At 43.5% G+C, this 16,457-nt stretch overlaps 4 protein-coding genes across 4 annotated transcripts; 1 reads left to right on the top strand and 3 right to left on the bottom strand.

The window, feature by feature from the left end:
• Window positions 1-1,203: 1,203 nt before the first annotated feature.
• Window positions 1,204-9,830, bottom strand: LAJ45_01987 (uncharacterized protein; the record flags this gene model as incomplete). The annotated part of the gene is made up of 23 exons (XM_046111579.1): window positions 1,204-1,231; window positions 1,300-1,463; window positions 1,518-1,633; window positions 1,693-1,777; window positions 1,840-1,927; window positions 1,982-2,104; window positions 2,164-2,246; window positions 2,313-2,437; window positions 2,501-2,698; window positions 2,793-4,003; window positions 4,057-4,520; window positions 4,591-4,605; window positions 4,677-4,705; window positions 4,765-5,113; window positions 5,161-6,420; window positions 6,490-6,723; window positions 6,782-7,249; window positions 7,305-7,401; window positions 7,454-7,606; window positions 7,665-7,899; window positions 7,954-8,401; window positions 8,459-9,120; window positions 9,206-9,830. 23 exons carry the CDS (start codon window positions 9,828-9,830, stop codon window positions 1,204-1,206), a joined length of 7,260 nt encoding a protein of 2,419 aa, XP_045975523.1.
• Window positions 9,831-10,907: 1,077 nt separating this feature from the next.
• LAJ45_01986 (uncharacterized protein) lies at window positions 10,908-12,729 on the bottom strand (the record flags this gene model as incomplete). The annotated part of the gene is made up of 5 exons (XM_046111578.1): window positions 10,908-10,940; window positions 11,365-11,367; window positions 11,434-12,378; window positions 12,429-12,563; window positions 12,667-12,729. The coding sequence occupies 5 exons, from the start codon at window positions 12,727-12,729 to the stop codon at window positions 10,908-10,910; spliced, it is 1,179 nt and encodes a 392-aa protein (XP_045975522.1).
• A 263-nt stretch (window positions 12,730-12,992) lies between these two features.
• On the bottom strand, window positions 12,993-13,311 carry LAJ45_01985 (uncharacterized protein; the record flags this gene model as incomplete). Its single annotated transcript, XM_046111577.1, has 3 exons — window positions 12,993-13,080; window positions 13,140-13,188; window positions 13,245-13,311. The coding sequence occupies 3 exons, from the start codon at window positions 13,309-13,311 to the stop codon at window positions 12,993-12,995; spliced, it is 204 nt and encodes a 67-aa protein (XP_045975521.1).
• A 1,289-nt stretch (window positions 13,312-14,600) lies between these two features.
• LAJ45_01984 (uncharacterized protein) lies at window positions 14,601-15,218 on the top strand (the record flags this gene model as incomplete). The annotated part of the gene is made up of 1 exon (XM_046111576.1): window positions 14,601-15,218. One exon carries the CDS (start codon window positions 14,601-14,603, stop codon window positions 15,216-15,218), a length of 618 nt encoding a protein of 205 aa, XP_045975520.1.
• Window positions 15,219-16,457: the final 1,239 nt, after the last annotated feature.

Below are 16,457 nucleotides of genomic sequence, written 5' to 3'. Positions count from 1 at the left end.
ACTCTGTTGAGGGGTACTTCGACGTTCTTTGGTCGTAGATGAAGTTGGAAACGTTCAAGGCCTGAGCTTTGTGCGGAGCCGCACCTAATCCTAAAATGGAAATAACGGCTCACTCCGAGAAACCCTAGCCCTGGGAAATATCGTACTGTCAACACCCCATTTAGTTCACTCACTTAATGCCAGAGCCTTGTACTATTTCCCAATCATGGAGACACAGTGATGGTTTAGGGTCATTACTACACATGCAGAGACTCAAGTTAGGTACAGCAGCAGATAATAAGTGATGGAACAGAGCAATACCTGTTTTGGTAAAACGCCACCAACTTTTGGTGTTCGTACTCTCAGGGCGTTCCATCACTTATTACCTGTCGCTGTATGTACATGGTTCAGAGCAGCCTAAATTTATATAGGCAACTTTGTACCATTTTACAGGAAACCTCTCCATTTTCGGTATTCGAAGAGAGGCGTAATACAACGATTATCGTCTTATAACCTACACAGCCGAGACTCAACGCAGCAGATACTCCATAATAACATATATATATGTATAATTAGCCAATATATTATATTTGTACGGGCGCCATAGTACAATGGTATTCTCCTTATAAGGGTCTGAACTTTTTCAGGCCATCCGTAATCAAGATCTCGCTATGAGTGATTCTCAGGTACGAGTGTGGACGAGTGATGATGATTGATTTGGCTATGCCGGTGCCGCAGCCTACGTATAGTCTTATACAGCTCAGAAAACAGGGTCACGCTTTCGTTGTAGTTAACATATTTGTAAACTTGAGTGGCAATATATATAAACTTTGAGTGGCAGAGCCTCAAGTACATGAATAATCCGCTAAATCGTCTCCTTACGACCTAATTTTCACACACCTACCTACACGTAGGCTCGTACCCAGTCCTCCTACCGACACTTACCCATAATATACAGAATTAACTGAGCTATGTACATATAATATATCGACAATAGCGCTGCCAGGTATCGTTCCAAGTCTTATACTAGTCCGCACCAATACGCCTGTTGGCCCGGGCCTGGTCCAGGCGTCTGTCATACAGTAACCTCATTGCGTCAATACCGATTTAATTATGATTTAAATAAATGTATCACAAGCTCCACCCTCGTTTAATAAATATAAAACCTAACCCGAGAAACAAGAGAACAGGTGTAGATACGGTCCGCTGCATCACGAAGAAATTTCACAAGAATGCACACCACCCAATATACCTACATGTATCATATATTAGCATCGTCCAAAGCTTATAATTAAATAAAAACAGAAGGGCATAATTTACATTGCACAAAGATTACCCGGGTCGACGGCTGATCGCAATAGTTCCTGAACCTGTCCCTCTACTGACAGCGGAACAGTTTCGCCTTGGAAGAGACCTCGGAGCTTGTTCTGAATGTTCTTCAGCACATCCTTAGGCGTCTCAGGAATTTTTATATTTGCTTTTTTCTATAATTGAATTAGCCCTGAATTAGAATCGAATTTTGTAAATACCATGCTTACCTTCTTGACCATATCAACGGCCGGATCATGTAGGAAGGTTTCTAGAACTGTCATAAGTGTGTCTTCGTTATTCCTCAATACTCTAAGGGTCGTTTCACAAGTTCTCCGGAAGGTGCCTATGAATAAATCATTGTAAATTCATGTATCTAAAGGGTCTCTTGAAAATAGGTTTTACCTTCATATCCTGTCACTCCCAGTGCATCAACCATGTTGTGTGTGAGACGGAACGGCACTCTTTCTGGTTTCTCAAATCCCAGACCCTATAGTTACAGGATTTTCTTAGAAAGATCAACTACTTTAATTCAACGATGTCACCACTTACCTTATCAAATAGACAGTTGAAATCAACGTGGAGAGTATCGCCATTAGTTTCGTCAAAGAGAATATTCTCTCCGTGACGATCACCGAGTCTATCTCAGTCAGAAAGATGTTCGTAAACCAATCAAGAAGTACCGCCCCCATACCCCAATATGTGCCCAACCATCGACATAACTGCTGAGGTCCTCGAGTAACCGACCCTGCTGGCAAACCAAGCAGCTGGCCCTGAAAACATTTCAACAAACCATTCATGGAATACAGGAGGATATCTAAGGTGAATTAATACATTTCATAATTCAAACCCGGTGATAGTAATCTATTGGTTTACCTTGGAAGCACGGAATCGGTAAATATATGAGACTTCGAGGGATCTGAACAGGCTTTATCGAGAAGAACACGAATTTCGGAGTACTAATGTATACGTCAAATCAATATCCATAATATTGAGAGAGAGAAATGGATTAATCAATTGCTAACCTGCACAATAATTCCTTTTGCTTTATATGATTTCAAAAGGATGTCCCGAAGCGGTCGTACGTTATTAACCCACTCAATAAGACCGCATTCTTCGTTCAAAGGGGTGACCATATATGTTCGAATATCTTGCGATTCATTAGTAAATTGACAGCTCTTAAAAATCTTAAGCCGCGAATATTATTTCTTACATAAACGCCTTCGACTAGAATCGGTGTCTTTCTTCAAGAAACGGTTGATCATGTTGTTGAATTCCATCAAACGAGCGTCTTTACGTAGATCGTCTTTTGGCTTACACAAAAATGGATACATTTTACCATCAGAGCCACGCATCTTAATTTTTCGAGGCTTTTGTAAAGACGACATGATATCCGCATCGTCGGCAAACCCTGAGAGAATTTTCAGTGATTCATACCAAGAACAAATCGCGAGAGCCTCAAAGGCACAGCCTTACTGGTAAATAATGGGATGAAGTGTACGTACCTGCAATAGTAGGCGCAGATAGATTAAATGGAACATGGATTTTTATAGATTCGGGGGTTGGGGGAAGTGTCACTGTGAGAACTGTTTGTAAAGGTACCACAAGCATACAAGGTGCTACGGAATGATGAAATCCAAGGTCTTTCGTCAAACTGATAGCGACTGCTTTCGAAGGCAGATCAGCGTCACAGAGACGCAGTAACTGATCTGTGAGCTTTTGCGACTGCAATATTAAATTCTTCAACTCATTGTCTGCTTCTCTCCGTCCCTTAGCGGCATAGTTTTCTTTTATCCTGTTGGTTATCCTCGCACCACGACTGGACCTTTCTCTTGATGTTGACTTGCACACCGCTGTAAGTGACCAGAGAGCCTGTCTGGGATGCGTTGAAACAACCTTTACAATGATGTTCTGAAGATGCGTGTAGACCTCTTGGCTAGGATGGACAATTCGAGATATTATTTGGGGAAATGCGGTATAAAACATCCACGCGGGTAGCCTCTCGCTATACTTTTGTACCGAGAGGTGTAGATTGGTCAAATTCTTGAGTCTCTCTCTTAAAATATGACTTCTGAAATCCGCGCTCCCGTGAACTTCTCCCAATTCCTGGTTCTCACCTAGATCTAGCCAAAGGGTTAATACTCGAGGCATTGTCTGGAATATATATTTTGTCCCGAATGCAAGAGCACGAAGGTAAGACTGGCAGACTAATCGTGCTGTTTCTCCATTTAAGAAGGGCTGGCTTTGATTAAGTGGCGCAATCCCCTTCTCGGCCTCATGAAGCTTATTATAATGCCGTCCGAGAAAGTAATGGCCTTGCTCCCATCTAACAAAGTATGATGATGCCTTGGTGTATTTCGAGATGATCTCTTTTGAATGAGTTTGACCTGCCCCATCCAGCCACCTTGCTAGCAAAAGAATAGCTTTCGCTGAGACAATATTCTGAGGTTGGTTCTTTCCAGATTGTATAGTCTCAGTGATAGAGTCGTTAGTTTGTATCATGTTTGAAGAAATTGCCCCCTCAAGGTTTTGTATAGCTTTCCGATGTTGGCCTTCGTGCCACAATAGTTTTGCATGTTCTACGGTCGCGAGTGGTGCACCGAGTCTTGAGGCATGGAGAACCGAATTGAATGATTGATGTATTTGACCTGCCTTCCTCGCAAAGCGAGCACTAGCGAGCCAAGTGGACGCAATATTGTCCTTAGCTAATTCGGCACTACGGCAATCAGTTTTGTCCAGATGCTTTTTTTTAAGGATAGTGTTTTATACCCGGAAAGCTGGAATACAGCCCGGCGGAGGGCCAGAATGTATTGCTTATGATTTGAGTAAGTCCCCATCACATCAAGACGCCTCTCTAGATTTGCCGAAAAACTTGCTTTATCAAAGGTTCCTTGCTGTAGTGTCAAGCTGATTTCCTCAATCTCTGATAATGAATGAAGTTTGACCATTGAATCATGGCATTGACGTAAAGACCCCGTAAGAGATTCGGACAACCTGCTTACGACATTTTCCCGCGCTCTGGCTATCTCCTTTGCAAATGTATCCGTGTCCTGCTTGCGCAATGCAGATAAAGCGCTACCTATTTTGATTTCATAAGACGATTCTATCGAGCCCTCCGACCTCATGAGATATTTATCTAACACGTCCCATTTGCCAGAAATCCAGGAGGCTTCTATGGCAAATTCTAGTATCCTTGGGTGGGGATTTTGGGAGTTGGCCATCATGCCATCAGCCTGATTTAAAAGCATTTCTAAATTTAGCGTTAGGAAACTGATAAAACGTGCGGATAGTAATAAGGCCTACCATGTTGCCCGGACTCTTTCAAGCAGGTTAGAAGATTTGTCTGAATTTCCAAATCATCTGGTTTCTCGCATAAGAGAAGTTCATACCAACTCTGTGCAGCTGTCCATCTTCCAGCCTTCCGATGTTCGAGGATTTGTTGGTCGTGATTGAGAACAGGCAATTTCGTCGAAATACCTTCGATTCCGTCTGGCTCGTCAATCTGAGTATATATATGCTGCAGCCTCTCATATAAAGGCGTCATCTCATCTTCACTTGCAGTGTCTCTTTTCTGGCGAATGTGTTGTTCCCAATAAAAAAGTGCTCTCGCATAGGATTGGCATTCAAATGAACGTATGCCCATCATGTCTGGAGGTATTACAGAAAGGACTGATTCGACCCGGTCGACAGCAATATCTTTCCCAGTATCGTCTTCTAAAGCAACGTGACGATTTTGTTGCCTTGCCCGTTGAACTTGAAGCGATGAATTTAATTTTTTCTTATCGCGTAGCCACCTTGTTAAATGGTCTATGAGAAGAAAAACCGTCTATGGACATTAGTTTCCCTTCCAAATTCTGATGACCTAAAACAAACCTCGGTGCACTGCTTAAGATTTTCTGAAGCCATAATGCTTTCTGAACCCTCCGTAGGTCGTAGTACGGCCAATATTTCGCTGGCAATATTTTTCCGATCAATGTCTTCTCCCGCAATGATGACATTCAATGTGACAAATGGTAACAGAAACAGAGATATAGAGATATCCTGGCCTTTTAACATCCGACCGCATGTCGAAAATATACCTTCAGCATTCACTCCTCTAGCCTTCGATAACAAATCCATAAGTAATAAATGAAGCCAGCTGCGATGCGTCTTGTTCAGAGAGAAAACTGGGTACGAACAGGATGAAACCTGGGCTTTCTGCTGCAGAATATATTTAGATCCCAGAAACGGCGTCAGAGCACTCCGGGCTGTTGTGCTAAAGGATGCCCATCTTTCAGCTGCGACTGTAGAATGAGGAACTCGTGCACCACGACTGCGACTGACATCAACTCCTACTTCGATAAATCTTAGTAGCTCTTGCATTCCAAATGCGAGGAAAGCCTGGACTTTCGTATCAGTAGCTGAAAGAAATGCCTTTACAATCTTCTCCTCCAGGAAAAAAACAACAAATTCAACAGTTTCGTCTGCCTTCTCGAAGTTGTGTAAGACCATCATATCGCGTATCTCTCGAGTTGTTTCCACACGATTCGGATCCACGGCTCCTATCAGGCCGAGTGATTCGGCACAAAGGCGCTGGATATTCAGCTGAACTTTAGGATTAGAGTTTAAATCCGTGTTTTTGAATGCAACAACAACATCCAAAAGTGTCCTTATTAACTGAGGAACCACTTCGTCAGGCTGTTCGTTTATCGCCGCTGTATGTATAAATGCTTGGTTTTCCCTGATGAACCCTGTTAACTCAATCAATGCCTGTTCTACAACAGCCACATTTTCATGGCGACATCGCCGTGAAAGAAGGTCGAAACGTTGTTTTACATCAATGGAACATCTCCATTCTTTAAGTTGTGTTTCAAAATGCGAAGATGATGGTATCAATGCCAAAGAAGGAATCATGCCAACATCCTTTTCGATAGTCCGGGAATATTTATTGAAAAAGTGTGTAATAATTTCTTGGGCTCTCTTCCTTGCATCGTCCTGAAAATCATTCCAGTATTGCAATATCACTGAGAAAGTTTGAACTAGCAATGGACTGATTACTTCTGCCGGCAAGGTCGTTATGATTGCACTCCAAGCATATAAAGCGCTTGTCCGCAATTGTTCGGTTTCCAGTGCTGATTGTAAACAGGCGCATATCTTCAAATATAGTTAGAATGAATTTTTAAGACGAAAGGAGTGAGTGCTGTAAGCAAGGGACTGGATTACTTGTGGTAGTGCGCCACTTATATACCCCCCGGCCAATATAACCATCTCTTCAATTGCTTTTATAATACGAATTTTTTCTACCATCGGGGTAGGTGCTTCTTTTAACAATGTCATGAACTCGGTGAATATTCCGAGAACATTTAATTTGAAAAATTCGTCTAAGGGTGCTTCCTTGCTCTCGGCCGATTTGGTTGTTCGACTAAGCTCAGCTACCAATGCGAGTGCCCTATATATCTATTTGGACTTAGTTATCTAATTTCTTAGGCCAGAATTTACGTTCAAAAGCACAAACCGGTTCCTTATTCTCTTGGTCTGCATCGCCAGCAGCCTTCAGCAGTTCAGTTGCAAGAGTGATTTTCTCAGGTCTTACCAGCTCCCTCAATGAGCATGACTTAAAATTCTCTGAAGCATTTATAAGTAGAGCCATTGTCGTTTGTTCAATATCTCCCACGTCTTGGGCAAGAAGAACAGAAAGAATAAAGGTCATATTTTCATGGCATACAACCCAAGCACTCTTACCACATGCCTGTGCAACCCTTTCAACTATTTCTACCCGTTTCCACAGTATCATGTAAGGCAGTGTATATGTTTGAGTGGTCCCCAGGAAGTCGTCTACAGTGATCCCCAATATATCTGAAAGGTATCCAGCAATCTGCGGTTTGGACTGTAGCTGTTTAACAACACTTGCGCTGATGCTGCGCCAATATTGTGTGAATAACTGCTTAGGCGATACATCATGTATTTCTGCAAGGAATTGGATCTAGCACAGTAAGCATTAAAGATATAAGATAATTGATCAGAAATGGATACTCTACTTCGTTGTAAGCGACCCCGATTATGAACGAATTCGCATGCCCAAGATACTCTACCAGCCGTATCAGTGAAAAATTTAGCTCCGATCCTGCCGATACTCTTGGGGAAAATTGTCAGCACAAAACTCTGTTTGATTATGCACGAACCTTACCTCCCTATTTGGCTCCAAGCCAAAACAAAAGTCTCCTGATACTGCAGCTCATCACTCATCGACTTTGCTCGTAAATAACGAAGGATTTCTATCCTATTCTCTTTCAGAAGTCCTTCATCATGACTAAACCCGACAAAGGATGGCAACGTTCGTCTACAGAAAACACTATTAGCTCACACTTATCACAAGAATATATATTGGTAAAGTATACCCTGCAGCAATTCTAATTTCCCTTCTTGAACTCTTCAATGATTCAAAGCAACATTTCCCAAAGGCCCCAAATAAGCTCAGATGCTTTAAATTTCTTGTATGGTTCAAAATCCGTCTTATACCCATCAAGCCCCACACCCTCACTCTTGAAGAACCCCGGAAGTTATCCAGTTTCTGAAGAACCTCCAAAACTGTGAATAGAACATCATTGCGTTCATCAGCATATGATCTAGCTGCTAAAGATATCCCTGTGGTTTCAGCGTCACAGTAGGAGCAATAATAGTGGGTACACTGCAAGTTCCTTTGATCAAGCTCTGGGCCCTCGGTCAGATTTCCGGCCAAGATACAAGAGATGAGCCCAAGAGATTGAACAACAGTGCATTGATCATCCTCATCAATTTTATTGAAAGCGTCTCTTAACACCACCGTGCTCAATCCTTGTAGACCAGCTGCCCCTTGGTACCCCAGAAGACGGAATGTCTCTAATACCAAAGGATGGGTTTCCACACTGGGCAACTCGTCTTTTGTCATGAGCCTAGGACGTTTTCTACGGCCGCCGTTATTGTCTTTCTGCAAATATTCTGATATTTCAATGGTCCTGAGCCGATCGGCCTCCTCCTGTAATTTTTTGTTTCTAAAATTCCATCCCCTTTCTGTACCTGGTTGTAAGAGAGATCTCGCTTTTCTTGTAATCTCGGGATCTTTAGAAACATCGAGGACAAGACGTATTACTGCCATCTATGAGATAATCAGTCAAGATTTTCTCTATCAGGAATAAACCACTTAGAAATATACTTGAAGATCGCGATCCATAATTTCCCATGTTATATCATTATTCATAGTTTTAAATGCCACAGGAAGGGCCTGCTCCCTCAAAAGTTCATCAACCGAGAGTGCATCGCCTGCGACTAATAAGACTCGAAGAAATACACTTGCCAGAACAAGTTCTGTGGGTTGGTTTGCTTGTTCCACCAGTTGGCCCAAAGTCTCACTAGCACACCGTACTATAAGCAGGCATAAATTATCGCATTTTATTGTCCCATATTGCGATCTTGGTATTTGACCCAGGGAACTCTCTAATGCCTCCAAAATATTGATGCGGATTCTAGAAACTTTTGACTGCAACATCGGAATAGACTCCCAAATTCTCATACTTTTCCATAGCTTTGAGATGTTTTGCAAGAACCCCAAGTAATTGTCCGCGGCGGTTCTTAGTGTAGGAATATCATCGCTAGAAGTAGAAATCCTGGACAGTACAGCAAAAAGATGAATGGCTACGCAAGCTGCGTTTTCTGGATCCTTAATAACAAATCTGAGGGATTGGTGCATCACTGGGGGAGAATTTGTGGGTAGTTGTGATAGATTGATCGAAAAGTCTTCGTCTGGAAGCTCCAGCCTAAAGGAATTGGACATAGCAGCGGTGATTTTCGCGGTGCTATGGAATGAATCGATGATACCTTTATAATTGAAATTCAACATCTCTATCAGCGATCGCTTAAGAAATATAATCACTACCAGTAAAAGGTGTCAAAAAAAGCGTACAAGTAATACAGCTCCGACAGTACCCCATCACCGTTGTCAGATATTTCCACGCCTCAGACTCCTTCGCTGCAGCTATAAGGATAGCTTCTATTGTCTGTATTAGTTCTAGCTTTATGCTTTCTGCAACTTTGTGTCCAAGAAGCGGAAACAATCTAGGCAATAACCATAAGAACAGTATTGGTTGATTCGGTTCGGCAGCATGCTCAACAGGTGGTTGACAAAATAGCACCTGTGGTGATCTTTGAATTGTTAACCGCACCACAAGTAGGCTGTTCGTTGCTTGAAGCAGTAAATCGCTGGTAGAAGCGAAAGGGTCCCCATTTAATAGGACGCTGATTCCAGCTTCCATGACCACTTCCACAACTTTGTAGTTTATCCTCACATTGTCTTCGAGGCTTGCATCTGAAGGGTCCCCATCTGTTCCCATTACTTCTGCCAGTAACTGCTGAAATGTGTCGCGATCAACCATTCGAGAGGAACCACTTCCATTTTTTGATAAATTCTGGACAATAACTGCGACAGAAGAAGGTGGAGGCTGATCTCCACGTTGAGAGCCTGAGAATTGCAGAGGTGGTGGCGGCATAGAGCCAGTCACCGCAGCTAATGTTTTTCTCCTAACAGACATTAACAAACACAGATTTTCCTCAACGCAGGATTCGATGGATGATGATGAGTAGAGAGAGACGGCGAAAACGTGGTGATAGTGGGAAGACGCGTGCAACTACATAGCATGACGAGAAGGGTTAGGGGTTCTCTTATCAGCCTTATCAGAGGTTATCCACTCTCCACGTGACTCTTCCAATATCGAGTGACCAATTGTGATCCCTTCGTTCGTGCCCGTGATTCACATAGAATAGCCGAATTGATATTCAAAATTCTAACTACTACAGGAGTGGATACCCTCTAAGAGGGGAAATATATGTTGAAAAAGAGTCACAAACTGTGACTTCGAGCCTAAAGAGGTCCGCGGAGTGCGGGTTAGAGATAAAAGTCGCTGGAACAAGTTAAACACCCCCAATAGCGTTTATGGTCAAAACGAACGAAGGGATAAGAATCCCTCTAGCTACAATTTTTGGTCTGGTTTTTATCACATCAATTGTATACTACATATAGTGTACATAGCTTGGGGAGTAAACCTAATCCATGCATAATGATTTTAAAGCATCCAGAAGTGAATACACATCCTTTCGTTCGTGCCCGGTTTTCACATTAGTTAACCGAGAGACGGCGTGGTGATACTGAAAAACGTAGCTGCAATAGGGAGTGGATACCCTCCAGGAGAAGAAAGATCTGTTGAAAAAGGGGCCACAAACGGTGACTTGAAGTCTAAAGAGGTTCGCGGAGTGAGTGTTAGGTGAATTACAACAGGAATTGCCCGAACAGGTTAATTTCTACTATCTTGAAAACGAACGAAGGGATACCATGCATACAGTTGTATGTACATGTAGTCTCGTACCCAACCCCTATGGAAAGCTTGCTGTTACTATACAAGGGCATAATATTAAATATACCATGGTCAGCTAGGGGCCGTTGTATGCTGCCAATTAAGCATAAACTTTTAAAAATACGTTTCCGAACATTGGCCAGTCAAGCAGAAATATTTCGAATTCATGGCCTGGCCCAAGCAGCCCCAGCTAGAGCTTACTTTAAATAAATCTATCCTATAATCACATATAGCTACATATAACTAATTATGGTGTAGTCATAACATGTAGGTATCGGAGTTATTAACACCCTTGTATCCATATATATATTAGCTTTCTTCCATGTAAATGTCTCAGCCCTCCATTTAGAGGACCGACCTTCTACTCGTGGCTGCCTAAGACCCTCAAAAAGGCAAAAAGAAAGGGGAAAAAGAGATGAGCTCCATTCAAATCTTGGCAGGAGATTTTTTAGGCTCGTAGTATAGTCTAATGCATACAGGATTCTTCTAATGTAATTATTTCACCCATTTTGGGGATTGAATACAGTGGGACTGAAGAGCATATTGCGTGTACATGCCAAGTACACATTAAACATTATTGACCTCAAGTTTGGGTAACAAAGGCATTAATTTCGTTAAGGAATTGGTATATTAGAACAAACAACCGTGAGACACCAGGTGTAATCATGCATTACTCTTGCATGCACATTTCTAAAGAAGAAGAAAAAATACGCACTCTCTAAATCTTAGTGCCACCGAGGATATCTGCAAGTTCATCAACGACAGCATCCTTTCTCTGGGGCACTTTTTTCTGCTCTTCATCTTCCGCATCTTTAACAATATCCTCTTTCTCATCGTCTTCCTCCTCATCTTCATCTTCATCTTCATCCTCGTCTGATTCTTCTTCTAGCTCGTCGAGTTCATCTAGCTCTCCAAATCCTCTATTTTCGAAGATTTCCCTCAGCGCACTAATAGCGACATCATCCTCTGAGAACTTATTCCCATTAAGCTCCATGAGTCTAAGCACGGGAAGTGACTGCTTAACAGCACGTTCGAGCGCTTCGACACCCTTGGCGTCAATTTCGTTGAACTGCAGCCTTAATGTTTGGATCGCCTTGTTCTTTCCTTGGCCCAACGCTTCAGCCAGTATAGTCCCCCCCCGCGCGCCCAACAAACAATCACCGACAGCCAGCTCCACCATATCTGACCAACCAGTTACAACTGTGGCCAAGGCAGTAGCGCCATAGGATGTGAATGTATTATCCTGCAAGTCGACTGTCTCAAGTCCGGCACATTTTGAGAGTCCATCTCTCAATAGCTTGTCGATTCCCTCTTGCCTGATACCGTTTTGCACCATCTTTACTGTTTTAAGTGTCTTATGCGCAGCATATGCAGCAGCCCACGCATCCATGGACCCGTTTTCAAGTCTGTTACGACCACAAACAATCGTTTCGAGTGGGGGGAATGAAGAATTTGTAGCTTTGAGAGAGGCAAGGTCCCTGATGGCATTAGCGACTATAGTACCGCCAGCAGGACCGAGTCCGTTGTTATTCAACAAAAGATGGCGCAGGGGCCCTGCTTTAGAGTAGAAATCGCGCAGTGGTTCGGCCAGACGGCCGCCGAAGGCGTTGTCGGATAGATCTACAGTGTGGAGATGTGGCAGGTCCAGGAGAGGGGTGAGGAGGGCGGTGAGAGCATCTGGGATCTCGGAAATAAGGCGACCAGTAAAGATATCATCTGCTTTGAATACCTGGGGAAGTTAGAGTGGTTAATGATAATAAGAGAGCATATGAGATAGACCTTGAGATTTTTGTTTGACTTGAGAATTTCACCGAGAGCTCTGCAGGCTTCGATTCCAAGGGTATTTCCGCCGAGCCTTATCTCTTCCACAGTAGTATTCCCTTTGAGAGACGAAATATAGGGTTCAACGTCGATCTAAAGGCGGTTTAAGAGAACCATTAGTTCACCAATCCATGCATTTGAAATTTTCGCCCAGGTTCTCTTCGAAATCTTGCTTCAATAAAGGAAGGTAACTGACTGCGGTGTCAAGCTTAAGTGGCTTGCCATCTTTGGACTTGAGAATGAATATCTTGTCACTCATATCGATATATCTTCGTTTAATCTCTTTCCTGTAGTTAAGTGGCTAGGGCAGTGGCGTTTGCTTGTTTATGAGACGTTCAAAGGGAAAAAGGGGTTTATTAACGGTGGGGTACGTATTTTTCTAGGTGGGGTTTTTTTTCCCACGTGCTCATGATTATTGCCCCCTTCCAATTACCCGGTCTGGTGCCAAGAATTGAGGCTTAAAATCCTTAATTTCACTTCCTAGGCCTTTCAGGGTTCATATCCAGCTCCCTTTACGGGCACCTATGTCATCACTCGTTGCAGGGGGCGGTTTTTGGCATTCGTTTCCGGGTTCTTATTATCTGGAACGATCTCCGGAGGCCGAATATTCCTAAAGTTTGTCAACGGCACACAGCATACGGCAGTTACCGGTGTTCGGAGGTCCCTCACATTGCGAACCCAGGGTGCCTGGACTGAGAAACCAAACCAACAAAAATTCCTGGGAGACATGAGCTATCTCTCGATCCCTTTCTTGAATTCGGAAGATTGGCAAACCATTATGTACGGGGGCGACAAGCGTTTGGTCGGTCGGAGAGCCTGTAGATACACGGATGTCCGTCATTCATTATCAGCAATTCGATGTTACCCTTGCGAGGACCTTGGCTACCAAATATGATCCCCACGCCGTGTAACTCCCTCAAACTGCGTGTCGTGCCATGGTAGACACCAGTGCCTGTAGAGCTCGTACTACATACACATGCAGTTTGCACAAATAACTGCGTAAGTAAATAAAACTCAGTATCGATCATACAGCGGCATGGCCTTCATTGACAATTACTCCCTAAAGCTTCAGTCTGAACCTAGCGTCGGAACTCGACCCTGTAAGGCTAGTCAAAAACTAATTCCAATCATGTCCCTTGCAGCAATCATCCGGGGACACGGCCATGAATAGATCTTACATACTGCTGGTGTCTCGTACGAGTAATATACTCCGTGCTATAACAGTCGACTAATGATGTGGTTGGCCATGATCACAGGAAGTTCTTTCAAACGGGACGAAGAACATTAGGATTGATGTAGGAGGTTTACGTGCGTACATCGATGCAGGCACCACCGACCTACCAATCAGAGATACAGGAGCAGCGATATTCTGAGCAGCGCAAAGTACATACAGTAGAGTAGGTACATGTAGCACATGAGGTTTTTCCGAAAATCCAACTCCATAATATTCAATACTAAGCATAAGCCACTTTGCTTGCTGCACTGCAAGGCTAGAAGTCGTTAGGTGAGGATCGGCAACGTTACGTGTTCCGTGTGTTTGCTTGCTTGCTTGCACATCCGGTCGCTTGCTTGCTTACTTCGGCAGGCAGGGGGTTTCAGGCCCTATCGTCGATGATGAGAAGACGCGTGCATGCTTGTGTCACCATTCTATTTTTTGAGAGAATAAGTGCAAATGCTGGGTGCAAGGGGTGCATCATATGGACGAGCCCAGTCAGTCAGTAAGTCAGGTCAAAAGAGAGGAATAAAAACGCGATTTCCCGCCAACGCTTGTTTCCCGTAGTATTGAGCCCAGAGAGAAATTTACCCCTTGTTTTCTGGTTTTGTTTCAAAATAATTTTTCCTTAGTTTCTGCTGTCTGTTGCTGTTGCTGTTGATACTTTGCTCCGTCCGTCTGCATGAGCAGGCATACGCTCCACATTCTGCATATCCTACATACAGCCCATAACAAAAGCTTTAGAGCTCCATCTAAGACAATCAGGACGATCCAAGACTCTCTCTGCCTACTACCGAGTAGTCCACCATCACACAGTACCCACTTACCCTACATACAACCACCACCACCCCTATCATTCCCCTTAACATCATTCCCCTCCCCCACCCCACCGGTTCCGAATAATAATCCCATTCACAATGGCACCCAATGGAATTCCTCACCTTCAGCTGCCCACACTGGCTCCTCTAGAGCCCCTCACCTCTGGCACTAACCTGCCCCACGTCCCCGCTGGAGAGCTGATTCCTACCGAGAATACCACAAGAGACCCAAGGCCTCCACCAACGCCTACGTCTCTCGATGCCTCCCCCACGACGCCACCACAGTCCCCAGGACGCCCTACATCTATGCGTCGTTTTCTCTCCCGCGTCTCACTAAACTCTTCATACACTCACGAAGACGACGACAAATCCTCCATTCTCTCAGGGCCCCTATCTCCAACGGCATCAGTCATGTCACGCGACAGCAAAAGAAAGGTTTCTGGGGGCAAGAAAGGGTCTTGGTGGAAAAAATCCAAGAAAGAAGATAAAACTCAGAATCTTCCAAGGCTTCCACCTGTCGCTGCTGCTGCCGCGACTATGATTGCTGCTCAGGTTGCTGCCCCAGCTCATACCGAAAGCTCCCCGAGTAGCTCTCCTACAAACTTGACTCGTACGAAGACGGTACAATCCATTGCTCCACCCCCGAGGTTGCCGGACGATCTCTTCGATAGTGGATTCTCGAGCTTAGATAGCGATATGTTCAAGAATTTCAAATAGAACACCAGCGGCGATGATAGGCGGTGCATGGAACGTTGAACCACGAGGAGGATTGAAGGCTTTATTTCCTTGCTTTTTTCTCTCTTTTTTTCTTTTTCTACATTGTGTCTTTCGGACCCCCTCCCTCTCCCCCCTATTTCTTCATAATGGAAAAAGGAGCACAATCAGTACTATCATATGCCCTTATTGAAGTGATTTCAAGGTTCTCGAATAATTCATATCTAAGATATGGAATAAGGGATGTTTTCGGTTATGTTGCTTTCTCTATCTTTTTTTTTTAAACAACTTCATTATTGCGCTTCTTTTGAAAAGATCTATTAGCACTTAGGAAAGAAGTTTGCTTCTAGGGGATATTGTGGGAAAATCGTCGGGTACGGCGTTCTCTTGGGGATTAGGCTTAACTGTGTTTTTTCTTTTTCTTCTTTTTATATATTCTTATCGGGTATGGTATGGAAGGGTAGTATTTTTTCTTTTTTTTTTTTACTTTTGTAAACACCTAATTATCTTTTGCTGCCTTTTGTCACGGAGCTGACTTTTCTGTATTAGCTTCTGTTCTTTGTTTTATGATGAAGCATTGTTTCCTTTTTACAGTTATTTGTTGTGCTCCTTTCCTAAGCTGCTTATCTACTTTAAGTTTTATACCATACAAATGCCCCCCCCCCAAAACCCTCCTTCATTAATCATTTGACTTAAATTAGGTTTGCAACGGCCTATCTGTTTGCATCGCTTTATCTTCTATGGTCCGCACCCTCATTTACCTCTATTTAACCAAGATGATACAAGGGCTATTCTTTTTTCCACTATCGTCTTTGAGTTTAAACGGCATCGTGATGTTTTTATGTCCGTGAGCCAGATTGGGTTATAGTGGGTGGGGTACTTTACGGGTTGGGGGTGTAGTGTAGTTCGGATATGACGCCTCGAGATAATTGTGGAGAAGCAGGGTATATATATATTCAATGAAAGATGCTAGAATGATCATTTCCATTGATAACCTAAGTGCATGCAGGTGCGGCAAGGATGTTGCCACCGATGCCGCTGTCATGAGAGCTGACGAATCGGGTATTATTGTTCCCGCCCTCGTGTGGGGGGCTATTTTCCAGAAAGTTGCATGGATGTGACATTGTCATTTATAGATCGAACACATTTATAGATCGAATACAAGCGAGGTTTATGGGTACTTTAGGGAAGCGCGGTTGAACTTGGGCGAGGTATTCCTCTAACAGTGACCTAAGTTTGGAT

This window comes from Morchella importuna, assembly GCF_003444635.1.
Source record: "Morchella importuna strain M04M26 chromosome Unknown Morimp01GS003, whole genome shotgun sequence".
Lineage (NCBI taxonomy): Eukaryota > Fungi > Ascomycota > Pezizomycetes > Pezizales > Morchellaceae > Morchella > Morchella importuna.
This window is presented reverse-complemented; position numbering and strand designations above follow the sequence as displayed.